Genomic DNA, 27,449 nt, shown 5'->3' with positions numbered 1-27,449 from the left:
TCCAGCTGGTGTGTAACCTGTAACCAGATCCCAGCAGGATTAAAACAAGCTGACAAGCGGCAGTAGCTCCTTGTACAGCGAAAGCTGCTCCCGGACCGTCAGCAGATACAGGACCGAAGAAGACCCTCAAACTCTTCGCCATAAATATGAAGCTTATGAGGTAATCACGATTTTCAGTCAAATATATTCAACCCCTCCCATCTCTCTCTGTACCCCGAAGCCCGCCCTTGCACAGAAATTTGGGAAGGACACAAAGGTGTTTGTGGGAGCGAGGTGAAGCCACAAGAGGGGATGACGATGTGGGGGGTGGGGGGGATGTTGTGGAGGGTAGTGGAGAGGGTCCGAGAGGGAAGGTGGACAAGGCTGTATCATGGGGACGGGGTGGGGATTCTGGAGACGATGGGTTCTAGAGGCCCCGGGGAAGTTACTGAAGAGTGGGGGAGATCCCCCCTCAGTGATGGGATCTGGGGGAAGAGAGTCAAACCGCAGAATCCCTACAGAGCAGAGGGAGGCCATTCAGCCTATCAGCTCTGCACCGACCCTGTGAAAGAGCTCTCGCTTCAGGAGCTGGGACTGGCTGGGCGCTCCGACTCCCGGGCCAAGGCCGGCCTGCGGCCCGGATACCCCTTCGACACCCACACGCTGCTGGTGGCCACCACCATGGGCTTCACCTCCTTCTTCACCGTGGTGTCGCTCTGCTTCACTTTACTCTTCATCTGGAGCCGGGTCAGCGGGCCCATCAAACACAACATCCATGTCGACTTCGTGCCGCACGCTGGCGGGGGCGGCGGAGGCAGCAGCGGGGATGACGCCAAATACAACATGAAGATGGTCTGAGGGCTGACGTCACTGTTCCTGAGACGTCACTGCGACCCCATCTATGCCTCAATTGCTAAAGCACAAGTGCCCCATATGCCTCTTTCACCATCCTATTAACCTGCCCTTCCATCTTTAGAGATCTATGGACAAACAGGCCAAGGTCCCTTTGTTCCTCAGACGTCACAGTGTCAGGCCGTTCACTGAATGCTTCCTTTTCAAATTACTCCTTCCAAAGTGTGTCACCTCACATATTTCAAGGGCAAATTCCATCTGCCCCGTTTCTGCCCATTTGATCATCCTGTCTATATCTTCCTGTAACCCAAGATACTCAACCTCACTCTTAATCACCAGGCCAAGCTGTGTGTCATCCACAAAGGTAATGATTCTACCCCACACAAAGTCATCTATGGCGTTTATGTAAATGACAAACAACAGGGGACCCAGCGCAGATCCCTGTGGTACCCCACTGGACACTGGCTTCCAGACACTAAAGCAGCCGTCTGTCATCACCCTCTCCTACAGCTAAGCCAATTTTGAATCCACCTTATCATGTTACTCTGTATCACATGTGTATTTGTCTTCTTTATAAAGTCTCCCATGTGGGATCTTGTCAAAGGCTTTGCTGAAATCTGTGTAAACTACGTCACTACCACCATCAAAACACCTGGTGTCAATCAATCAATCAAAATGTGTGAGGCATGACCTCCCGCTGAGCCATGCTGACTATTCCTGATCATTCTCTCCAAGTGGAGATAGATTCGCTCCTTCAGAATTTTCTCCGATAGTTTCCACTACCATAGAACATAGAACAGTACAGCACAGAACAGGCCCTTCGGCCCTCAATGTTGTGCCGAGCCATGATCACCCTACTCAAACCCACGTATCCACCCTATACCCGTAACCCAACAACACCCCCCTTAACCTTACTTTCATTAGGACACTACGGGCAATTTAGCATGGCCAATCCACCTAACCCGCACATCTTTGGACTGTGGGAGGAAACCGGAGCACCTGGAGGAAACCCACGCACACAGGGGGAGGACGTGCAGACTCCACACAGACAGTGACCCAGCCGGGAATCGAACCTGGGACCCTGGAGCTGTGAAGCATTTATGCTAACCACCATGCTACCCCCCCCCACCATGCTACCCTGCTGCCCCCCCCACCATGCTACCCTGCTGCCCCACTGACGTGAGACTCACTGGTTTGCAGTTCCCTGGCTTATCTCGACAATCTTCCTTAAATAGTGGGATCATATTAGCTGATTTGTAAACTCCGCCCCCAACACTGACCTCTCACCTAATACCTAACCAAACCAGTGCAATGATTGACGGCAGCTCCTGGCCAATAGGGTTCAGGGGGCAGCTTCGGAGGACCGGATGGAGCGGCTGGTCCTCCAGCCAATCGGAGTGAATGAGGGGGCGGGACTGGGCCGAGTGAAGCATGCGCAGTGTGATTAATGGCGGCGCAGAGAAAATTCTTTCTCGGATCCACAATCTGTAAAGATGGGAATGGCGGGACCGAGGGAGAGATGAATCAGGCGCGTCGTTGGACACACTTCGTAAATATGTTATATAAACTGAAAACCCGTAAAAATAACGTACCGGTACCATGGGCCCTGCAGTTTTCTCACCGACGGGACAATGGGTACGCCATCTCTCTCGCGCGCGAGTGAGGTTGCGCATGTGCACTCATCAACTTTATTTGGGCACTCGCAGCAGTGGAGCGCACGCGTACCCACCATTTCTATTGGGGGCAGCAGTATTGGGTTCAGGCTCAGTCGCCATCTTTGTTGAGGGCAAAGTTTTTGAAATGTTTCATCGTGACAGACTGTTTCACTCTGAGTTACAAATTCCTATTTATGAGTCAGAACAATGATACATGTCCAGGGCTGTGACAATAATTCAGATTTATTTTGAAAGAATAAAGATTTTTGAGACATTTCAGAGAAATGTTACAAAATAACAATTGCACTGATCCACAAGAGGAGATATTAGATTTTTAGAATAATCTTGAGAGGAAAGTGAGTGAGAGTCGGAGATTTTTAAGGAGGAAATTCAAGAGCTTGTGGCCCAGTCAAATGATAAGAGGTCACTAATGGTGGACCGAATAAATCAGGAATGCTATATTGGCTGGAATTAAATGAGTGCAGAGATCTTGAAGGTGTGTGCGTGTGAGGAGATTACAGAGACCAGGATGATCATAACTACAGGAAAAGAAGAAGGGGAAATTTCAACTTTTGGTTCTTCTTAAAAGGAAAGTAAGCACAGGGGATGGGTAAACAAGACTTGTTTGTATTGTATTTGTTTTATTGTCACATGTACTGAGGTACAACGAAAAGTATTGTTCTGTGTACAGTCATAACTTCATAAGATACAGGAGCAGAATTAGGCCATTTAGCCCAACGTGTCTACTCCACCATTCTATCATGGCTGATATGTTCCTCATCTGCTACCCACAATGCTAAAGAACAAGAGCTGGATTGCAAAATCAGCCAGAGCATCTCCTCCCGAGAACACATGATCTAGGACCTGGAGTAGGAAATTTAGCCTCCCTTGCCTAAACATATTCAATGTGATCATGGCTGATCCCATCCTGGGCTCAACTCCACCGTCCTCCATAAGCCTTCAACCCATTACCAATTTAAAATCTGTCTGACTCCTCTTTGAATTTACTCACTGTCCCTTTATCCACTGCACTCCGGGGTAGCAAATTCCATAGATTCATAACCCTTTGGGAGAAGTAGTTTCTCTTCAAATCGATTTTAAATTTGCTACCTCTTATTCTAAGATCATGACCTCTCATTTAAAATGCACCACAAGAGGAAGCATCAGCTCCATGTCTACTTGATAATCTTTATTATTGTAACAAGTAAGCTTACATTAACACTGCAATGAAATTACTGTGAAAATCCCCTAGTTGCTACATTCCGGTGCCTGTTCAGGTACACAGACGGAGAATTCAGAATGACCAAATTACCTGACAGCACGTCTTAAAGGATTTGTGGGAGGAAATCGGAGCGCCCGGAGGAAACCCACACAGACACAGGGAGAACGTGCAGACTCCACACAGGCAGTGTCCCAAGCCGGGATGGCACTGTGAAGCAACAGTGCTAACCACTGTGCTACCGTGCCACCCATTATCCATACCTTTAAACATCTTCTTTCCCTCAATTAGATCTCCCTTCATTCTTCTAAGAGAGAGTATAGGCCTAAACTATTCAATCTCCCCTCAGCTCTGGAATCAATCTAGTGAAACTCCTCTGAACTGCCTCCAATCCCACTGCATCTGTCCTCAAATAACGGGACCAAAACTGTGCATAATAATCCAGGTGCGGACTTTCCAATGCCTTGTATAGTTGCAACAATACTTTACTCAATTCCTTTTGCTAACATTCCATTTTCTTTCTTTATCATCTGCTGCACCTTCATGCTCATTTTCTGTGACTCATGCACAAGGACACCCAGATCGCTCTGCATATGGCACCCCAAAGTCTCTCCCCATTTAGATAAGCTGCCTTTCCAATTTTTTGACGAACATCCATGACCCCACGCGTATTCACAACTCCATCAGACACATTTTGGACCACTCTCCTAACCTATTTATATCCATTTGTAAGGTTCTTATTTTCTCATTGCAGTTTACTATCCCACCTATTTTTGTGTAATCTACAAATGTGGCTATAGAACCTTCTATCTCTGTATCCAAGTTGTTAATATAGATTGTAAATAGCTGGGGCCCAAGGACTGAACCCTGTGGCACCTCACTAGTTACATCTTGCCATCCAGAAAAAAAAACATTTATCCTGACTTTGTGTCTCCTGTCCATCAGCCAGTCTTCTATCGAACCTAATAAATTACCCCTAATCCCATGTGATTTCACCTTGTCAATTAACCTTCTGTGCGGCAACTTATCAAACGCCTTCCGGAAGTCCAGATATACTACATCTCCAGGATCCCCATTATCCACTTTGTTACATGTTTGAAGAACTCACAATTCTTTAATCCAGAAATTAACTTCTTAGTTAGTGTATGGAATGGTGGAATGTGAATTCAATTTTTAAAAATCTGGAATTAAAAGTCTAATGACCATGAAACCATCGTTGTTTGTCATAGAACCCCATCTGATTCACTCTTGTCCTTTAGGGAAGGAAATCTCCTGCCCTTACCTGGTATGGCCCACATGTGACTCCAGGTCCACAGCAAAGTGGTCGACTCTTAAAATGCCCTCTGAAATGGCTGAGCAAACCGCTCAGTTCAAGGGCAAAGTTCCTTAATTGTTCCTTTATAGTCTGTGTTGTTCTGAGTTATGATGCTATTAACCTCCTCCCTAACCTGTCCCACCCTTCTGCCTGTCCACCAACACAAACCAGGGACTCCTCGATCTCAGGGTGGCATACCCTGGGTGCCGAGTTATTTGTTTAAATCAGCCCCTGAATTGTTGGTGGATTGGTTCATCATGTTGCCACAATTCAGTAACAAATGTTGAAATGTTTGCTCCACACCCACAGGGTTTCATCTGTTTAAAGCCAGAAATAGAAAGGTCCAGTTTTCTCCTGGAGTTTGAGACAAATCAGCTTTCAAAATGATGCAGATTTCCAGCCAATGAGGGAGATCCAGAAACTAGAATTAAAAGCTACCAGTCTGCGATTCCGGTTCTCCAAAGAAAGGACCAGGTAAACGGCCGCCATCTTGCTGAGGGACGATCTGCTGCAGTGTGCGTGCGCAATCATTGGGTAATGGAGTCCATGAGGGCACCAAGCCCCGCCCACTTGGTGTTCCAAACCCCGCCCACTCGGTGTTCCAAACCCCGACCACTCGGTGTTCCAAACCCCGCCCCATGACAGCACTTCATCACCACGGCAGGAATTTATTTGTTCATGGGATGTGGAGAGGCCAACATTTATTGCTTGTCCCCAATTGTCCTTGAGAAGGTGGTGAGCTGCCTTCTTGAACCGCTGCAGTCGATGTGGTGTAGGGACACCCACTGTGCGTTCCTGAGGTAATTCCAGGAGTTTGACCCAGCGACAGTAAAGGGCCAGTCGAAGGGGCAGCACGGGAGCACAGTGGTTAGCACTGCTGCCTCGCAGTGCCAGGGACTCGGGTTCGATTCCGGTCTTGGATGACTTTGTGTGCAGTTTGTATGTTCTCTACTTGTAGTCCTTTGCAGACTCCTTAAATCCACTTTACAAGTTACTTCCCTGCCTGTATTTGAGACATACATTCAATCCCATCATCCAACACATGAAATGAAATGAAAATCGCTTATTGTCACAAGTAGGCTTCAAATGAAGTTACTGTGAAAAGCCCCTAGTCACCACATTCCGGCACCTGTTCGAGGAGGCTGGTACGGGAATTGAACCGTGCTGCTGGCCTGCCATGAATGAATGCTGCTGGCCTGCCATGGTCTGCTTCCAAAGCCAGCGATTTAGCTCTGTTCTAAACCAGCCCCTGCTTCATACAGATTGCAAATGGTTAGGAGCCCAGCACTTATCCTGGTGACATTCCACTTGTCACATTTTACCCTCCCAGAAATGACCCATTTATACCTACGGGCTTCCTGTTCGCTACCAATCCTCTATCCATGCTGATATGTTGCCCCACACCATGAGCTCTTATTTTGGATAATAACCGTTGATGTGGCACCTTGGGAAATACCTTCTGGAAATCCAGATAAAGCACATCTACAGGTTCCCCTTTATTGACACCCCTTGTTACTTCCTGAAGGAACTGATAAATTAGTCAGACTCCCTGAACCCATTTTCAAACACTGTTATCAAAAGAAAAATCAAATCTCCTCTACCCCTCTGGCTCCTTTGCCAATTACCTTCGAGGGACACTTTCTGTGAAAGGGCCTGTCAACCCCTCTCACCCACTTTCCCAAAAGTGAACAAATTTAATCAGGAAAAGTCCAGCAAATTCAAATATTTTCTGCTTAAAAGTTTATTCCTGAAACAGAACATGGTTAAAAAAACAACAGAAAATTACTTTCGGATTAAGAACAACCCGAGTAAAAAGATGTTCACAATGTTTTTGTCCCAAATGGTTTTACTTTGACTCCTCTGTACCCTGCTCCCATGACTCCCCGCTTTGGACACAAGGGGCACTGAACTCTGGGGGTCACATCACCATCAGCCCCTATCACCCCCCACCCCTGATTAGTTGGAGATCCATTTCCCAGTCAGGCCTCCAGCCCTTCCTGTCTCTATCAGTGCACTGGCCCCTTTATTCTCAGCTAAATTCAGCCCTCAGCTCCATGACCTGGCTGTCAGTGACACGAGCAATAGAGACAGAAAGGTGCCCGAGGCTCAAATGGGAAGACAACATTTGTGGATGAGGATCTCCATAAAGGTCAGCAACTTCTTAAAAAAAAAAATCAAAGTCCCAGTCAACAAATTAAAGGATCATTACAACGGGACGTCAAGTTTTATGACTTTTAACACAACAAACAAACTAGGAGCTACTTTTTTAAAATAAATATTTTTATTCTCCATTTTCACATTTTCTTCAGAATTTACACCCCACCAACAAACAGTAAACGGTAACAAATACAATGTCAATCCCCTTATCAACAACAACGATCCCATCCTCCCACCACCACCCCAAACAACGGCCCACTTGACAATATATGCATCAAATAAAACAAACCCTCCCAAGGTGGAACAAAAAAATGAATCAGGAATCACCTATGGTCACCATTGACATATACAGTCCACCCCCCAACCCCCCCTCCCCAATATTCAATGGCATCTAATCTCCGAAAGAGAACCGTGAATGACACTCATGAATTGTAGACCCCCCCCCCCACTTCCCCTCCCAGACTCCTCCCCTCCACTTCCTCTTGTAAACTCCTCTCATCAACCTCGGTTCCTTCCCCCATTTTTTCACCACGGCTAGATTCACTGGAACCTGTTCTACCAGGCTCCGATGGCCGCAGCCCCTCCCCCCACCTCGCTCCCGTACACTGGCCGGCTTAAATCGGCCAGCGTGGAGGTCCCCGCCCGGGTCTCCTTCCCCCTTGCTCAGTCCCAGGAAAACCAAGAAATCCCCTTTAGCACACAACCCCCGCATACACACCCGAGCCCCAAAGAACCATCGTTGCAAATGAAAGTCCCATCTCTTCCCTTGTCCAAATATGGGGCGAAATTCTCCGACCCCACGCAGGGTCGGAGAATAGGCGGGAAGCGGCGTTATTTCTGCTCCCGCAGGTTTTTCAATTCTCCCGCCGGTCAAAAACCGGCGTTGTGCAAATCCCGCCGGCAGCCTGTGAAAACAGCTGGCGCCGGCGGGATTTCATTTTTAAAAAAACTTACCTCAAATCACCGGCCCGGATGGGCCGAAGTCCCGCCGCTGGGAGGCCTTCTCCCGCCGCCAAGGTTTAAACCACCTTGGTGGCGGCGGGCTCAGCGGCGCGAGCAGGCCCCCGGGGACCTGGGGGGGCGGGGGGCGATCGGACCCGGGGGGGTGCCCCCACGGAGGCCTGGCCCGCGATCGGGGCCCCCCGCTCACTCTGCGGGGCAGTGCCGTGGGGGCACTCTTTCTCCTTCCGCTCCGCCACGGCCTCCGCCATGGCGGACGTGGAGGAGAACCCCGCATCGCGCATGCGCCGGCAGTGACGTCAGCGGCAGCTGGCCGCTGACGTCACTGCCGGCGCATGCGCCGACCGCCGAAAGCCTTTCAGCCAGCCCCGCTTCCGACGGCGCCGGGTGTTTGCGCCAGTCTTCTGGTGCAAACTGCTCCGGCGCGGGGCTGGCCCCCACCTTTGGGGAGGCGCGACCCCTCCGTCACGCCGGGTAGTGGAGAATCCAGCCCATGATGTGAAGATGCCGGCGTTGGACTGGGGTGAGCACAGTAAGAAGTCTTACAACACCAGGTTAAAGTCCAACAGGTTTGTTTCAAATACTAGCTTTCGGAGCATTGCTCCTTCCTCAGGTGAATCTCAAAGCTCATGTTTGAAACAAACCTGTTGGACTTTAACCTGGTGTTGCAAGACTTCTTACTTGTCCAAATATATACAGCGTCGACTCATTAGTACATACACCAACAGGCAGTGAAAAAATGAAGTTACATGAGGCTACATTGGCACACGACCATTTCTCAATTCTGCTCCAGTCCTTCTGCCTTCGCAAACTCCTCCGCTACCTCCGCTGTCCCAAAATAAAAGTCCTTGGATTTGTAAGTCACCCTCAACTTAGCTGGATATACTATGCTGCACTGCACCTTGCTGATGTACAGTCTCTTCTTCACCCGGCTGAAGGCAGCCCACCTCCTCGCCAGCTGCACCGGAAAGTCCTGGTATACATGTTTACCAGCTCCAGCCTACTGTACTACCCGCTTCTGCTTTGCCCAGCACTGGACTTTCTCCGTCACACTGTACCTACGAAAACACAGAGTCACTACTCTTGGCGCCTCACCTTTGGTATAGGCCTCCACGACCGATGAGCCCAATCCGATTCATATTGGGAGGGATCACCCCCCCCCCCCCCCCTCCCCCAATAGCTTTGCCAACATCATGGCAAAATACTGCGGCGGCCTTGGGCCTTCCACCCATTCGGGCAGTTACACAGCCATCACCTTGATCTTTTCTTCTGCTGTGAATGATGCGGCCTCCCTGGTGCCCCAGCCTCCGCTTTCCTTACAGTTCCTACGCTGACTTTTTCACTCCCCCGGCGGACTTCCGTTAACCCCCTTTTTCACGGCCAATTTTCTCCCAAACTTGGACATTTCTCATCCCTGTGCCTTCTTCCAGCCTTTTCAGCCTCTGTTACCCCCGGGACCATGCGTTAAAACTCTGAAATTACTATTCCCGCCCGCCATCACCAGAAGTCAACTAGAAGCTACTTTAACTACACATAGAACTTTTACACAATCTAAAGCCGCACTCCATAATTATCTCAGAACCAGTCCAAAGTGATAATTCATTCCTGAGGATTTACTTCCTTTCTTTTCTTTTTGCCGTCTGGCAGCCTTTAATCCCAGAACTGTCTTTCACTTTTTTTTTTTTTTTTAATAAATTTAGAGTATCCAATTCATTTTTCCAATTAAGGGGCAATTTAGCATGCTCAATCAACCTAGCCTGCACATCTTTGGGTTGTGGGGGCGAAACCCACGCAAACACGGGGAGAATGTGCAAACTCCACACGGACAGTGACCCAGAGCCGGGATTCGAACCTGGGACCTCGGCGCCGTGAGACTGCAGTGCTAACCACTGTGCCACCGTGCTGCCCAGAACTGTCTTTCACAGCGAAAGATTAGCCAGCTGCCAGAAAACCGAGAGGAGGCACAAATAGGCCATTTTCTGGTTGGCAAGATGTAATGAGTGGTGTGTCACAGGGATCAGTGCTGGAGCCTCAACGTTTTACAATTTATATCAATGACTTTGATGACAGTACCAAAGGTATGCCCACTTAGTTTGCTGATGATGCAGGCAAAAAGGAAAAGGAGGTGGTGTTGCTCGGATAATAAGGGACGGCATCAGAACATTAGTAAGGGTGGATCTCAGATCAGGAATACAAAACCTGGAATATGTTTGGGTGGAGCCAAGAAACAGCATGGGGCAGGAAACATTGGTGAGAGCTGTTATAGGCCACCAAACAGTAGGGTTGTGTGGAAGTGGTATTAATCGGAGATTAGAGAAGCATGTAGCATGGGTAAAACAGTAATGGATGACTTCCATCTGCATATAGACTGGGTTAACCTAATGGGCACTGATGCTGTGGAGGACAAGTTTCTGGAGTGTGTTCGGGACAGTTATCTACAGCAGTAAGTTGCGGAATCAACTGGAGAACAGGCTTTTGCAGATCTAATATTATGCAGCGATAAAGGGCTAATTGATATTCGTGCTGTAAAGCAACCTTTAGGGATGAGTGACCAGAATATTGAATATGAGGTATTCCAATCCAAAACCAGGGTATTAAGTTTGAGGGAAATTATGACAGTAGAAGGGACAAATTAGCTGAGGTGGATTGGGGTAAATACATTAAAAAGTGTGACAGTCCACATTCCTTCAAGACACAAGAACCTCAAAAGGTCAGAGAACCAGAGGAAGTGAAGGATTGTATAAGATTGAAAGAAAAGGCCGATAAAGTTATCAGAAGTAGGAATAAACCTGAGGATTGGGAGGATTTTAGAATACAGCAGAGGACCAAGAGACTGAGAAAGCGAGGAGAACAGAATATGAATGTGAACCAGCAAATCACATAAAAATGGACGGTAAAAGTTTCTATAGGTACGTAAAAAGGAAACGTTTGTCCGTTCCAGATAAAGTCAGGAGAATTTAGAATGAGGAACAGAGATCTCTACAGCCACCTCGTTCAACACTCTGGGATGTAGATCATTAACTTTTGGAGATTTATTCACTTTCAGTCCCATTAATTTCTCCTGTCTACTTTTTCATTAATTCTCATCTCTTACTGTTCCTCATGCTCACAAGTCCCTTGGGTCTCTAGTGTTTGGGGAAATTTTTGCATCTTCCTCCTTGAAGACAGACACACATTGTTCAGTTTCTTTGCCATTTCCTCATTCCCCATTATGAACTCTCCCGTCTCTGCCTGGAATGGACCCACATTGGTCTTTGACGATCTGTTCCTTTTTACATACCTATAGAAGCTTTTCCAGTCGGTTTTTATGTTTCTCCCCAGTTTGCTCTCATATTCTATTGCTCTTTATCAGTTTCTTGGCCTTTCTTTGCTGAATTCTAAAACATTTCAAAATCCTCAGGTTTACCACTATTTTGACCATGTTATGAGCCTCTTCAATTGATCTAATTGGATCTTCTACATTCCTGTAGAAGCTTTTCCAGTTGGTTTTTATGTTTCTCGCCAGTTTGCTCTCATCAGTTTCTTGGTCCTCCTTTGCTGAATTCTAATGGAGCTCATGGAATCTTTCACTTTTCTTGTTCGCCAAAATTGCATCACTTTTCCTGTTGGATTTTTGTTCCTTAAAGGAATCTATATTTGTTGTATATATGAGAAATAAAAGTTGCAAAACTCCCAGAGGGCCATAGGCTGCTCTCCCCTTTGACAGAGAGAGAGCTGACTGGGGGTGATTTAACACCTCAGGCGAGGGGCCTGGTTGAGAAGGCCGGGCCTTCATGAATAAACTCAGCCAGTACGGGAGTTGAATCCTCACTGTTGGCCTCGCTCTGCATCACAAACCAACCGTCCAGCCAACTCAGCTGACCAACCCCTGATGTAATAATTCCTTAAATAGTAGGTATTCCCTGGACCAATCAGTTTCTCAGTCGACCTCAGACAACTTGCCCCTCATACCCTGATAGTTTTCTTCCGTGAAGAACACCCAGATAAATTATACAAAAGAACCATGTAACCACCAGGACCCATCTCCATGGCAACATGGCCTTGGGGGTTCCAAACAGAAATGGAAACTAAATATATTCAAACTTCTAAACACCCTTTCACTCAGTGATCCTTGTGACATTTGAAGCCAGGTATCAGCAACAAAGCTCAAAGAGAATCAGCCCACTGGAGGCAAAGTGGTGAGACCGGCCAGTCCAGCAGAAAGAAACCCTCTGACCATCCCCACTGACCACCTGTCAGAATGAACAAAATGCAGTCCTGGCTGTAGAGCAGAAACAATAACAGCAGAATCCAACCCCTATAATCGATTGTGAAATTGTTGGTGTCACAGGAGGCGCGATGAAACATGGACTCCCGTCTCACATTGAGAGGTGGACGGTGTCTCCCCAGTGTGAACACGCTGGTGTGTCCGCAGGCTGGATAATTGAGTGAATCCCTTCCCACACTGAGAGCAGGTGAATGGCCTCTCCCCAGTGTGAACACGCAGGTGATTCCGCAGATTGGATAAATCACGGAACCCTTTCCCACACTGAGAGCAGGTGAATGGCCTCTCCCCAGTGTGAACTCGCTGGTGTATCTGCAGAGTGGATAGCCGAGTAAATCCATTGCCACACTGAGGGCAGGTGAGTGGCCTCTCCCCAGTGTGAACTCGCTGATGGTTCTGCAGAGTGGATGAATAACTGAACCCTTTCCCACACTGAGGGCAGGTGAATGGCCTCTCACCAGTGTGAACCCGCTGGTGTCTCAATACCTGGTATGAATCACCGAATCCCTTCCCACACTGAGAGCAGGTGAATGCCTTCACGCCAGTGTGAACTCGCTGGTGTTTCTGCAGGGTGGATAACTGAGCAAATGCTTTCTCACACTGAGAGCAGGTGAATGGCCTCTCTCCAGTGTGAGTTTGCTGATGTCTCCGCAGGCTGGATGAATCACTGAATCCCTTCCCACAGTCAGAGCAGGAGAATGACCTCTCCCCAGCGTGAACCTCCTGGTGTTTCCGCAGGATGGATAGCCGCGTAAATCCTTTCTCACACTGGGAGCAGGTGAATGGCCTCTCCCCAGTGTGAACTCGCTGGTGTGACTGCACGTCGGATAACCGAGTGAATCCCTTCCCACAGTCAGAGCAGGTGAATGGCCTCTCCCCAGTGTGAACTCGCTGATGTGCCTGCAGGTGAGATAACCGAGTAAATCCCTTCCCACACTTAGAGCAGGTGAACGGCCTCTCCCCAGTGTGACTGCGTCGATGAGTCTCCAGCTGAGATGGGGCTCTGTATCCCTTCCCACAGTCCCAACATTCCCACGGTTTCTCCATGTTTTGGGTTTCCTCATGTCTCTCCAGGTTGGATGGATCAGTTGAACCCTTGTCTCTCCCCACTGTGATTTTGAGGCTGTGTAACTGGAGTCAGTTCACTGGAACACTCTCATTTGGGTGTGTGTTGTGTGGGTCTCGGTGCTTTTCCAGTCACACTGATGTTTCAAATCTTCAGAAGTCGACAGTTCGGGTAAATGTTTCTTCTACTGGATTCAAAGGCCGATGATATTCAGGTTCTAAGGAATCGAGTGACTGTCAGATTGAGACTTGACTACTGAGATTTCGGTCTGTAATTCCACCTTGTCTAATATCCTGTAAACACAATTTTCAAAATTCATCACTATCAGTCTAGGATAGAAACTCAGAACAGACAATTCTAGTTTCTGTGGAACATTTTTTCTTCTCTTGTTCCGCAAAAGTTGTAAACACTCTCCCTCCACTCTCACTCTGTTGTAACTATTATTTACCCTCCCTATTGCCCTGAAGGTGCTGATTCAGGCTGATTGACCGATCTAAGCTCACAGCTTCCTGTCCAGGAGATCAAAACAAATATGAGCTGCATTCGGCCCATCGATCCGGAACCATTCAATGGGATCATTGGGCGATCTACCTCAGCACCATTTTCCCACGCTATCCCCCATATCCTCGATGTCTTCAATATCTAGAAACCTATCAGTCTGTGTCTTGAAAATACTTGATGACTGAATTTCCAGAATCCTCTGGGGTAGAGAATTCCAAAGCTTAACCACATCCTCGAGTGAAGAGATCCCTCCTCATCTCAGCTTTCTCTCTATTTACTTGCCTGTTCCCCGTAATGCTCAACACCCTCAATCATAAATCTGTCTGTGCCGGGGAGTCAGGCATGTGATATGGGTGCGGGAGTAGCTGCTTTTCCGCAGGTTCTGGTGCCACTCACCTTTAATCTGATATTTATCCTGATTGCCTGGCACTCCTCTACCTAATCCTTGAATTAATATTTGTTATCATGTCCCTGGAAGACTCAGGGCGCGATCCTCCGCTCCCCACGCCGCGTGGGAGAATCGCGGGAGGGCCCCACAATAAATTTCATGCCCCCCCCGTGATTCTCGCCCCCCCCCCCCCCCCCCCCCCCCGGCTCGGAAGAATCGGCGGCCACTGTTTTTCAAGGCGCTTGACGATTCTCTGACCCGGATGGGCCGAGCGGCCTGCCGTTCGCGACCGTTTCACAACAGCGGCAACCACACCTGGTCACTGCTGTCGTGAAACGGCCGTGAGATGCCCGTTTTGTGGCTGGTGGGGAATCAGCACCACGACTGTGCTCAGGAGGGGACAGGCCCACGATCGGTGCCCACCGATTGTCGGGCCGGCGTCTCAATGGGGCGCACTATATCCCCTCTGCCGCCCCGCAAGATCAAGCCGCCACGTCTTGCAGGGCGGCTGAGGGGAAAGACGGCCACCGCGCATGCGTGGGTTCGAACTGTCAGCATTGTGACGTCAGCTGCGCATGCGCGGGTTGGAACCGGCCAACCTGCGCATGCGTGGCTGACGTTACATAGGCGCCGCCGTCGCGTTATTCTCGCCGCGACGCCTTGACGCCAGCGTCAAGGGCCCACGGTCGAGAATAACGGAGCGCCGCTCCCAGCCCCCCGGGTGGGGGTGAAATCGGTGCGAGGAGCGGGCTCCGAAGCCGTCATGAAACTCGGCCGAGTTCACAATGGCATTCGCGAGTTTCCGTGGGAGTGCCTTCAAAGTCGGATTGGTAGGATTATGCCAGAAAAAGTGAAGAAATCATTGATAAACAGCGCAGGTGGATTCAGCGGGGGTGGAGCCGCCTTTTCAACATGGCAGCCTGACCGTCAGGAGGTCTCTCGACCCCACACTCTCCGGGGCTCTGGGAGGCGGCGAAAATGACGACTGCCGACATTATCCGTGGTTTTGACCAGAGGCTGAGCGTGCTGACTCAATATCTGTGAGCTCATGAGGCCCAGCTGCAAAACGCCATGAAGAGGTTCGATGATCCGGAGGAGAGAATCCTGAACATTCAGCAAGATGCCTCCTCAACGGCGGCAAGGATTCAATCCTTTGAAAACCAGCCAAGTGGCTGGCGGAGGTCCTGGAGGACTGAGGGTCGGAGAAAGAACATCCGAGTTGTCGGCCTGTCCGATGGTCATCATAAAATTTACAGTGCAGGAGGCGGCCACTTGGCTCATCGAGTCTGTGCCTTGGAAACAGCACCCCACTCAAGCCCATACCCCATCCCCGTAACCTCATCTCACCTTTTATTTGGGCACTGAGGGAAATTTATCATGGCAAATCCACCTACCCTGCACATCTTTGGACTATGGGAGGAAACCGGAGCACCCGAGTAAACCCACGCAGACACGGGGAGAACGTGCGGACTCCGCGCAGACAGTGACCCAAGCTGGGAATCTAAGCTGCGACCCTGGAGCTGTGAAGCAACTGTGCTTCAACTGTGAAGCAACTCCCCCTCGCCTCCCACAACGTCTGCTCATAAGTGCTGTTATTGTCTGTCCATTTAGTGTGGCGGGTAAGGCTCCAGTCAGGTTTTTCGAGGACCGACTGCCATGCTTTCTCAAGCTGGATGTGAAGCCCGGGCGTTTCAAATTGGAGACGGTGCATCGGTCTTTGAGGCTGAGGGATAGTTTTCATCCCAGGCCTGTAATCATTCACTTCCACAACTTGAAAGAATGTCCTGGAGAGGGAACGGCGAGGTAGCACCTGGCTCCAGGAAGGAGTGAGGATTTACTTCTTCAAGGACTTTACGGCAGCAACATAAACGAAGCGTCGATGCTTCGATGAAGTTCAAAGGGAGCTCAAGGCTGTGGGCAGTGAATTACGTCAGGCTTTATCCCGAGACCCGAAAAATGGTATCCAACAACTCCGTCAAGTCTTTCAATAATCCAATTATTACCTTGACCTTCATTAAATCAATGAAGGGCAAGGATCTGGAGGGATGGTTTGCAGCTCGGACTAACTGAGGTTCTAATCCAGACTCTTTCCCTGTCATGGTGTTGTCTGAATTTCACAGAAATACACATAGGGACAGGAGTAGGCCATTCAGCCCCTCGAGTCTGTCCTGCCATTTAGTGAGATCATGGCTGATCTGTGACTTAACTCCATATCCATTGATATCTTTGCTTAACAAAACTCTACCTCAGATTTAAACTTCACAACTGACCCAGCTTCACCTGCTGTTTGTGGGAGAGAGTTCCAAACCTCTCCCACCGTGTGTGTGAAGAGGTTCTTCCTAACATCTCCCCTGAACGGTCTAGCCCTGATTTTTAGACAATGATCCCAGTTTTAGAATCTCCAACCAGTGGAAATAGTTTATCTTTATCTACCCTGTCTTTCCCTGTTAATATCTTAAATACTTCAATCAGATCACACCTTAACCTTCTAAATTCTAGCAAAAACAGGCCTAATGTATGGTTAAAACTTTGGGTCAGAGCCGCTGCATTCTCTCCCTCGCCTCCCACAACATCCTGGGGCACAATCCATCCAGAATTAGTGATCTAATAATCTTATGGGTGGCACGGCAGCACAGCGGTTAGCACTGCTGCTTCACAGCACCAGGGACCTGGGTTCGATTCCAAGCTTGGGTCACTGTGCGTAGTCTGCACATTCTCCCTGTGTCTGCGTGGGTTTCCTTCGGGTGCTCCGGTTTCCTCCCACAAGTCCCAAAATATGAGCCTGTTAGGTGAATTGGACATTCTGAATTCTCCCAGTGTACTCGAATTCTGGCAAAAACAGGCCTAAATTGTGTAATCTCCCATCATAACATAACCCCCGTAGTCCAGGTATTATGGGGTATTGTGTTAGTAAACCTATATTGCACTCCCTCCAAGGCCAAAATATCCTCCCGAAGATGAGGTGCCCGGAATGGCTCACAGTTCTCCAAGTGGAGTCTTACAGGGTTTTGGATAACTGCAGCATAACCTCTGTCTCTCTGTACTGAAATCCTCTAGATATAAATGCCTTTAGCCTTTTTGATTATTTTCTGGACTTGTCCGTGACATTTTGAGGATCTGTGCATCTGAACCCAAGTCTGTTCGAATGGCCACTGTACCTAACCTCTTTCCTTTTAGAAAATACTCTGTTCGATCCTTTTTTTGGTCCAGAATGGATAATCTCACACTTGCACACATTCAATTTGATCGGCCACAGATTTGTCCATTCCTGTGTGTGTGTGTGGGGGGGGGGTGGGGGGGGGGGGAAGAGGGGAGGTGTCCTGTGTGTGGGTGTGTGTCTGGGGTGATGTGCTGTGTGTTGGGGGGGGGGGGGGGGGGGGGACCCGGGTGGGGAGGCGTTGTGTGTGTCTGGGGGAGGTGTCCTGTGTGTGGGTGTGTGTCTGGGGGAGGTGTCCTGTGTGTGGGTGTGTGTCTGGGGGAGGTGTCCTGTGTGTGTGGGTGTGTGTCTGGGGAGGTGTCCTGTGTGTGGGGGGGTGTGTCTGGGGGAGGTGTCCTGTGTGTGGGTGTGTATCTAGGGGAAGCCAGCAGCTTCAGCTGCCGCCGGCCCCACATCCGCAACAAGAGGCTTCAGCGGCTGCTTGGACGATGGCCAGCCGCCGCCCCTCATCCTGTGGCTCAACCCGCGGCGCCAGCGGCTGGGCCACCCCGAGGCTGGGATGGGCGTCCGGACCCCAGCTTTCCCCCTGCGCCCCCGCTCCGCTCCCGCCGTGGGCCGCAACCGCCTCCTGCCAAACGGCAGCCTGCAGATCACCTCGGTCCACCGCATGGACTCCGGCACCTATCGCTGTGTGGCCCGCAACGCCGACGGCAAAGACACGGCCTCAGCCCCGCTACAGTTGCAGCCGCTCTCGCTACAGGATCTGGGCCTGGCCGGGCGATCCGACTCCCGGGCCAAGGCTAGCCTGCGGCCTGGATACCCCTTCGACACCCACACGCTGCTGCTGGCCACCACCATGGGCTTCGCCTCCTTCTTCACCCTAGTGTCGCTCTGCTTCACTTTACTGAGAAGACATCCCTCTGACAAATCCCTCTGACAAAGCCATACTGAATATTCCTGATTAAACCTTGCTTCTCCAAGTGGAGATGGATTCTTTCTTTCTGAATTTTGTCTGATAAGTTTCCCTACCACTGACGCGAGACTCACTGGTCTTATCTGGGCTTATCTCCAGAATCTTTCTTAAATAGTGGGATAATATTAGCTGTTCTCCAGTCCTCTGGCACCTAACCTGTCACCAAAGAGGAATTTAAAATTTGGGTCAGGGCCCCTACAATCCCCTCTCTTGCCTCCCACAGCATCCTGGGACACAATTCATCCAGACCTGGAGATTTGTCCACTTTTAAGCCTGCCAAAACTTCCAATGCCTTGTCACTCCCTCTGTCAATTCACTCAAGAAACTCTCAGTCTCTCTCCCAGAGTTCCATATCGACCTCCTCATTCTCTTGGCTGGAGACAGATGTGAAATATTTGTTCATCACCCAAACCAACGTCCTCTAAAGTTTCTCTCCATTTAAATAATAAGTTGCCTTTTTATTCCTCTGACCAAAATGGATAACCTCACACTTGCGCATGTTAAATTCCATCTCATCAAATGTATTCTGGAAGTCCAAATACATCTACAGGACCCTATTATCCATTTGGCTTATTACATCTTCAAAGAGCTTCAAACAATTGAGTCAAACACGATTTACCCTTCACAAAACCACGCTGACTGATAGATTGCGGTTTGACTTTCCAAATGTCCAGTTACTGCTTCCTCACTAATGGATTCCAGGTCTCCCAACAGCAGCTTTGAAACTAACTAGTTTCCTACTTTCTGCCTTTTTGAACAGTCCGGTGTCCTCCCCCCCCCCGGGTCTCCATGAGGTTGTTTGTGGAGAGAAGCCGGAAGTGACGGAATGGAGAATGTTCATTGTTTCGCATTCGGCTCTGGGGCCTCACTCAGGATTTGTAAACCCCCCCCCCACTGACCTCTCACCTGACACCACACAACGGACAATGATTGACGGCAGCTCCTGGCCAATAGGGTTCGGGGGCGGGATCGGAGGACCGATCGGGAGCGGCTCGTCCTTCAGCCAATCGGAGTGAATGAGGGCGGGACTGGGCTGAATGAAGCATGCGCAGTGCGATTAATGGCGACACAAAAATTTATTTCTCCGATCCACAATCCGTAAAGGTGGGAATGGCGGGACTGAGGGAGAGATGAATCAGGCGCGTCGTTGGACACACTTCGTAAATATGTTATATAAACCGAAAACCCGTAAAAATAACCTACCGGTACCGGGGGCCCTGAGCGGGGCCTGCAGTTTTCTCAGACGGGACAATGGAGCCGCCATCTCCATCGCGCGCTAGCGAGGTTGCGCATGCGCACCCATCAACTTTATTTGGGCACCAGCAGCAGTGCGCACGCGCTCCCACCATTTTTATTGGGGGCAGCAGCAGCGCAGTTCAGGCTCAGTCGCCATCATTGTTGAGGGCAACATTTTTGAAATGTTTCATCATGACAGACTTTCACTCTGAGTTACAAATTCCTATTTATGAGACAGAACAATGATACATGTCCAGAGCTGTGACAATAATTCAGATTTATTTTGACAGAATAAAGCTTTTTGAGACATTTCAGAGAAATGTTACAAAATAACAATTGACACTGGTCCACAGGAGGATATATTAGATTTTAAGGATAATCTTAATAGAGGAAAGTGAGTGAGAGTCGGAGATTTTTAAGGAAGAAATTCCAGAGCTTGTGGCCCAGTCAAATGATAAAAGGCCAGCAATGGTGGACCGAATAAATCAGAAATGCTATAGTGGCCGGAATTAAATGAGTGCAGAGATCTTGAAGGGGTGTGTGAGGAGATTACAGAGATCAGGATGATCACAACTACAGGAAAAGAAGAATGGGAAATTTCAACTTTTGGTACTTCTTAAAAGGAAAGTGAGCCCAGGGGATGGGTAAACAAGACTTGTTTGTATTGTATTTCTTTCATTGTCACATGTATTGCGGTACAGTGAAAAGTATTCTGTGTACAGTCATAAGTTCATAAGATACAGGAGTAGAATTAGGCCATTTGGCCCAACGTGTCTACTCTGCCATTTTATCATAGCTGATATGTTCCTTATCTGCTACCCACAATGCTAAAGGCCAAGAGCTGGATTGTAAAATCAGTCAGAGCATCTCCCTAGACCACATGACCGAGGAGCAGGAGTAGGCAGCCTCCCGAGTCTAAATACCTTCAATATGATCATGGCTGATCCCATCCTGGGCTCAACTCCACCGTCCTTTAAAAGCCTTCAACCCATTACCAATTAAAAATCTGTCAAACTCCTTCAAGGATTTGTGGGAGGAAATTGGAGTGCCTGGAGGAAACCCACGCAGATACAGGGAGAATGTGCAGACTCCGCACAGGCAGTGACCGAAGCTGGGAATGGAACCCGGGACCCTGGCACTGTGAAGCAACAGTGCTAACCACTGTGCCACCATGCTGCCCTGTCCATACCTTTTAGCATCTTGTTTACCTCAATTAGATCTCCCTTCATTCTTCTAAGAGTATAGGCTTAAACTATTCAATCTCCCCTCACCTCTGGAATAAATCTCGTGAACCTCCTCTGCACTGCCTCCAATTCCACTACATCTGTCCTCAAATAAGGGGACCAAAACTGTCCACAATAATCCAGGTGCGGACTTACAAATGCCTTGTATAGTTGCAACAACACTTTGTTACTCAATTCCTTTTGTTAACATTCCATTTTCTTTCCTCATTATCTGCTGCACCTTCATGCTCATTTTCTGCGACTCATGCACAAGGACACCCATATCGCTCTGCATAGGGCACCCCGAAGTCTCTCCCCACTTAGAGAAGCTGCCTTTCCATTTTTTTGACGAACATGCATGACCCCACATTTATTCACAACTCCATCAGCCACATTTTGGCCCACTCTCCGAACCTATCTATATCCATTTGTAAGGTTCTTATTTTCTCATTGCAGTTTACTGTCCCGCCTATTTTTGTGTCACCTACAAATTTGGCTATAGAACCTTCTATCCCTGTATCCAAGTTGTTAATATAGATTGTAAATAGCTGGGGCCCAAGGACTGAACCCTGTGGCACCCCACTAGTTACATCTTGCCATCCAGAAAAAAAAACATTTATCCTGACTTTGTGTCTCCTGTCTGTCAGCCAGTCTTCTATCTAAGCTAATAAATGACCCCTAATCCCATGTGATTTCACCTTGTCAATTATCAAGCGGCAACTAATCAAACGCCTGACGGAAGTCCAGATATACTACATCTCCAGGATCCCCATTATCCACTTTGCTTGTTACATCTTCGAAGAACTTACAATTCTTTAGTCCAGAAATTAACTTCTTAGTTAGTATCTGGAATGTTGGAATTTGAATTCAATTTTTAAAAATCTGGAATTAAAAGTCTAATGATGACCATGAAACCATCGTTGTTTGTCATAAAACCCCATCTGGTTCCCTCGTGTCCTTTAGGGAAGGAAATCTCCTGCCCTTACCTGGTGTGGCCCACATGTGACACCAGACCCACAGCAAAGTGGTTGACTCTGAAAATGCCCTCTGAAATGGCTGAGCAAACCACTCAGCTCAAGGGCAATTAATGATGGGTAGTAAATGCCCAGCCAGCGACACCACATCTCCATGAAATTTTTTTTCTTCAAACTTGAGGAAGGATGTGAAGGCATTGGAGTACAGAGTCCAGAGAAGATTCCCAAGAATGATTCCAGGGATAAATAACTGGAGCTATGAGGAGAGGTTGGGTCTCTTTTCCTTGGAGAAAAGAAGGCTGATTGGAGACTTGTAGAGGTAATCAAGATCCTGAGGGGTTTGGACAGGGTAAATAATGAAAAGCTATTTCCCCTCAGGAGTACATCAAGAACTAGCTCACCAGGCTAAATCGCTAGCTTTTAAAGCAGACCAAGCAGGCCAGCAGCACGGTTCGATTCCCGTACCAGCCTTCCCGGACAGGAGCCAGAGTGTGGCAACTAGGGGCTTTTCACAGTAACTTCATTGAAGCCTACTCGTGACAATAAGCAATTTCATTTCATTTCAAAATAATTAGCAAAAGGAGCAGAAGTGATGTGAGGAAAAAGGTTTGCATCCAGATGGTGGTTGGAGTCTGGAATGAACATATGGAGATGGAGCTTCAATCAAGGTATTTAAAAGGGAATTGGATTATTATCTGCAAAGAAAGAATGTGCAAGGTTACAGGGATAAGGCAGGGGAGTGGGATTAGATAGAATGTTCTTTCAGTGAGCAGAGCAGGCTCGATGGGCTGAATGGCCTCCTGATCTGTAATGATTCTGTGGTTCTGTCAGCACAGGCCCTCCATCATCAGCATTGGAACTGAAACTCCGATCATTACATTAACACACAACCACACTGGAATTTCAGAAAACTGGGAAATCTTCCGAGGGCAACTGACACCAACTTCAGGTGAAACTCACCAACCGTCCAATGTCTCCAACAGATTGATAGGATTGATGAAAACTCAGTGTTTAATCTGGGATTGCAGAAATAAATCAGACTAAGAAAAATCAAAATAATGTCCAGTCAGTAACAGATCAATCAGTTTCCTCTTATCATTGAGGAAATCAAATATTCAAAACACTGTGTCTGAATGAAAGCTGATTTAATCAATATTTATACAGAACATCAATGCACACCCCAGCTTTCAAGCCTATTAATATCAGCAGCAACAAACTCCACCTGTCAGAGTGAAGATGGTTCAGTCCGGATGTGATTAACAGCAGAATCCAAATCCAATCCCTGCAGTCACTTGTGAACTCGCTGATGCCTCAGCAGTGTGGATGAACGACTGAATCTCTTTCCACACACTGAGCAGGAGAATGGCCTCTCCCCAGTGTGAACTCGCTGATGTGCCAGCAGAGTGGATGACTGAGTGAATCCCTTTCCACACACTGAGCAGATGAACAGCCTCTCCCCAGTGTGACTCCGCTGGTGATTAAATAGGTTGGACTTCCAAGTGAAACCTTTCCCACAGAAAGAGCAGATGAAAGGTCTCTCCCTGGTGTGAGTGAATTCATGTGTCAGCTGATCCTTCCGGCTTTTAAAGCTCTTCTCACAATCAGGACATTTAAACGGCCTCTGATCAGTATGAACAAGTTGGTGTGTCAGCAGATCGAATGAACGGGCAAATCCTTTCCCACAAACAGAGCAGGTGAATGGCCTCTCCCCCGTGTGAGTGCGTTTATGGTTTAGCAGATCATTTTTCCTTTTATAGTTTTTCTCACAGTCAGAACATTGAAAAGGTCTCTCCTCACTGTGAATACGGTGGTGTGACAGGAGGTGGGATGAGGTTGTGAAGCCTTTCCCACACACAGAGCAGATGAAGGGTCTCTCCCCAGTGTGAATTCGCTGGTGTCTCACAAGGTGGGATGATTTAGTAAATTCTTTCCCACACACAGAGCAGGTGAATGGCCTCTCCCCAGTGTGAGTGCGTTGATGAATATGCAGCTCAGACGGGTAATTGAATCCCTTCCCACAATCTCCACATTGCCACGGTTTCTCCCCCATGGGACAACACTTGTGTTTTGACAAGTTTGATGATCGGCTGAAGCTTCGTCCACACACAGAACACGGAAACACTTTCTCCCCATTGTGAACGGTGCTTTTTGATTCCATGTACAGAAGCTGATGATGGTTCAGGCCGTGGTGATTCAAACGACTGTTCGGTCCTGATGTGATGTTTAAAAATCACCCCTTCTAATACTCTGAAAAATTAATTCAAAGAGGACGAGAAAAAAGAGTGGTAAACACAAAGGCAGCTTGTGAAATGGAGTTGGATGAATCTGGTCATTTGTGGGGCCGGCACGAGGAAAAGTGACCATGGAAACTGCTGGATTGTCATAAAAACCCAACTGGTTCAGTAATGTCCTTCAAGGAAGGCAACCTGCCACCCGGTCTAGACCTGCACAATAATGTAACCTCAATAGGAGGAAACGATATGGGCTGGTTAGAGAATTTGAAAAGTCTGAGGTGATGCATTTTGGGAGGACTAACCAGGCAAGGGAATATACAATCACTGGTAGGATCCTTGGAAGCACAGACAATCAGAGGGACCTTGGTGTGCATGTCCATCAAGCTCTGAAGGCAGCAGGCCAGGTAAATACTGTAGTTAGGAAGGCACATGGTATATTTGCTTTTATTAGCTGAGGTATACAATATAAGAGCATGGTGGGTGTAATGGAGCTGTATAAACCGTTGATTAGGACACAGCTGGAGTAGTGTGTGGAGTTCTGGTCTCCAGACTATACAAAGAAAATGAGTGCATTAGAGATGGTGCAGAGGAGGTTCACCAGGATGTTGGCTGGGCTGGAACGTTCCAGCTATCAAGAGAGACGGGGTAGGCTGGGGTTGTCTTCCTTGGAGCAGAGAAGGCTGAGGGGAGACATGATTGCCATCTCTAAAACTATGAGAGGCACAGATAGATAGGAAAGAACCTTTCCCCTTAACGGAGGGATAAATAACCAGGGAGCATAGATTTAATGTCAGGGGAAGGAGGTTTAGAGAAGATCACGGAATGTGAGGAAAACCTTTTCACCCAGAGGGTGGTGGAATCTTGAATTCACTGCCTGAAAGGGTAATAGAGGCGGGACCCTCACAACAATTAAACATTTAGATGTGGCACAGCACACAAGTGCTGAAAAATAGGATTAGAGCCAATTGGTGCTTGATGGCTGGTGTGGACTCAATGGGCTGAAGGGCCTCGTTCCATGTCTCTAAAGATAGAAGTTGTAGAGGGAGGGAATGAATTAGAAGGGCATTAGAGAGAAACTGCCAAAGCCTCAACCTTCATCAACTCAAAGGAGACACCTTATCTTCCCCCTTTCCAATCTGAAAGCAGCCTGAGCTGGATTTACATTCCCCTTAATTCATCATTGCTGGGTGATAATCATGTACTTCCTTACCTCACACCACTGTGACAGCACCTTCCCTACACAGACTGCAGCAACTGACCAAACATCACCTTCCCAGTTATTCCTGAAGGCACCGCCTTCCCAACCTGGCCCCTTGCCTGAGGTGTGGTGATCGTCAGGTTACACCACCAGCAGTCAGCTCTGTCTCAAAAGGGGAGGGTGGCCTGTGGTCCTTGGGACTATGGTGACTTTCACTGCTTTTTCTCAAGCAGAAGCTGATGCCTGCCAATATGTTGTATTAATACTTTCATGTGGTGTGAGCATTGTTGAAAAGGCCAGCTTTTTCTGTCTATCCCTAATTGTGCTTCTGAAGTTGGGGGTGAGCTGCGTCCTTGAACTAATGCAGTCCAGCTGCTGTTGGTGCAGCCGTAGTGTTGTTAGAATAGAAGTTTTAGGATATTTGCTGAGTGACAGTGAAGGCACAGTGATATACTTCCAAGTCAGATTGGTGTGTGATTCTGAAGGGTAAATGCAGGTTGTGGTGTTTCCATGCACCTGCTGCCCTTATCCATGTCAGTGGTAGAGTTTGTGGGTTTGGAAGTTGCTGCTGGAGAAGGTGTGGCGAATTACTGGCGATGCTCGTGACACCCATGGTCCAGTAATTAGTTTGAAAAATTTCTATATGTAAAATGAATTAAAAGCCCTGGCAGAATTATTTTTTCCTTACTTGAAACACAGCTTTTCAATGGTCCGTGTTTCTAGACTCGGTTGTGTGAGCAACGCCTGCAACAAAATAAAATGCTGGAAATCTGAAATAAAAAGAGAACAGTTTGGAAATACTCATCAGGTTACACAAGATCGCTGGAGATTTAGAAACAGAGTTAACATTTTCAGCCACTGGCTCTCCTCTATTAAAACAGGTACCATTGGCTGGTGTTTAATAGGGGACATGGTTCCCACAATCCCCTGCACCCCAAAGTACACTTTATCCAACTTGCACATTTCCTATTATGATGCTTCTGCACCAAGAGGACAAGCTATTAAAAAGTTACTCATTTGCATATTGATGTCCATTAAATATATGGATTGACTTCCCCTCATTATGTATATATTTAATTTAATTAATAATCTTTATTGTGACAAGTAGGCTTACATTAACACTCCAATGAAGTTACTGCGAGCCGCCACCCTCCAGCGCCTGTTCAGGTACACTGAGGGAGAATTCAGAATGTCCAATTCACCAAACAGCACTTCTTTCTGGACTTGTGGAAGGAAACCGGAGCACCCGGTGGAAACCCATGCAGACACAGCACAGACAGTGACCCAAGCCAGGAATCGAACCTGGGACCCCGGCGCTATCGTACTTAAGTGGAGAATTTCCACGTCCCTCTTTCTGGGGAATAATAGATAATTGAGTTTTGGTAAAACTTGGTTCCTAATTTTTACATCGTAGCAAACAAAATCACTTCTCTAATTAAGACTTTCAATGGCGGGGACTGTACCCACAGTTCCCCGTGGTGATGAATGTCCACTATCCACACCACAGAGAACGTTACGCATGCATATTGAGGAACCAAGTTGCAGGCATGCGGAATGTGATGATGGCGATGAGGAGGGACATTCCTTTGGATCATCGTCAGCCGGTAAGGATGTGGAAAGGTGCAGGGAGCCACATAGTCGATAGACAGACGGGTACAATTTCTAAATATCTGGTGAAGACTTCCAACATCGAATACGAACCTGCAGATCCCGTGTTTGCTGCTCCGAGTCTTTCTCCCGGGACAAGACTCTGGATTAACTGCCGCCATCTTGGTTCAACGTAGAGCAGAGCGCATGCGTCTTAGAGACGCTACAGCGTGGGCGGAACATCAAGGTTTCTGTTCCCAGCAGGGTCCCAGTGCCAGGTGGAAAAATAGCTGGGATAACTGATTTTTAAACCTCCCACTCCCAGGCAGCAGCTGATGGTTGCAGCCTGGAGAACTCTATGAGTCATTTATACATTCAGTGTGAGGCTGTAGCCCTGTCTCGCAACTGAACGGGTTATACAATCTTTGGTTACACTTCAGGCCCAGGCTCCTCAGGATTGGGTGGAGACGTTCAATGAGTCAGGAGATTTTTACTCATTGTTACCCACAGG

At 48.1% G+C, this 27,449-nt stretch overlaps 2 protein-coding genes across 2 annotated transcripts in view; both read right to left on the bottom strand.

Annotated features, from left to right (window-relative positions):
• Positions 1 to 19,341, bottom strand: part of LOC119959319 (zinc finger protein 208-like) — a 203,269-nt gene extending 183,928 nt beyond the window's left edge. Inside the window, exons 1-2 of the mRNA XM_038787633.1 lie at positions 19,106 to 19,341; positions 12,514 to 13,760 (exon numbers count right to left, since the gene is read on the bottom strand). Coding sequence (XP_038643561.1) covers positions 12,514 to 13,448 — 935 coding nt within the window. The 5' untranslated portion in view covers positions 13,449 to 13,760; positions 19,106 to 19,341. The remainder of the gene's footprint in view (positions 1 to 12,513; positions 13,761 to 19,105) is intronic.
• Positions 19,342 to 23,047: 3,706 nt separating this feature from the next.
• LOC119959320 (zinc finger protein 436-like) lies at positions 23,048 to 27,231 on the bottom strand. Its single transcript, XM_038787634.1, has 2 exons — positions 27,053 to 27,231; positions 23,048 to 24,166 (listed from the first exon to the last, which is right to left on the bottom strand). Exon 2 carries the CDS (start codon positions 24,075 to 24,077, stop codon positions 23,208 to 23,210), a length of 870 nt encoding a protein of 289 aa, XP_038643562.1. The 5' UTR covers positions 24,078 to 24,166; positions 27,053 to 27,231; the 3' UTR covers positions 23,048 to 23,207.
• Between the last annotated feature and the right edge of the window lie 218 nt (positions 27,232 to 27,449).

Source organism: Scyliorhinus canicula, unplaced genomic scaffold, assembly GCF_902713615.1.
Source record: "Scyliorhinus canicula unplaced genomic scaffold, sScyCan1.1, whole genome shotgun sequence".
NCBI classification, from domain to species: domain Eukaryota; kingdom Metazoa; phylum Chordata; class Chondrichthyes; order Carcharhiniformes; family Scyliorhinidae; genus Scyliorhinus; species Scyliorhinus canicula.
Note: the sequence above shows the minus strand (reverse complement) of the source record. Positions and strands in the feature narration are given on the sequence as shown.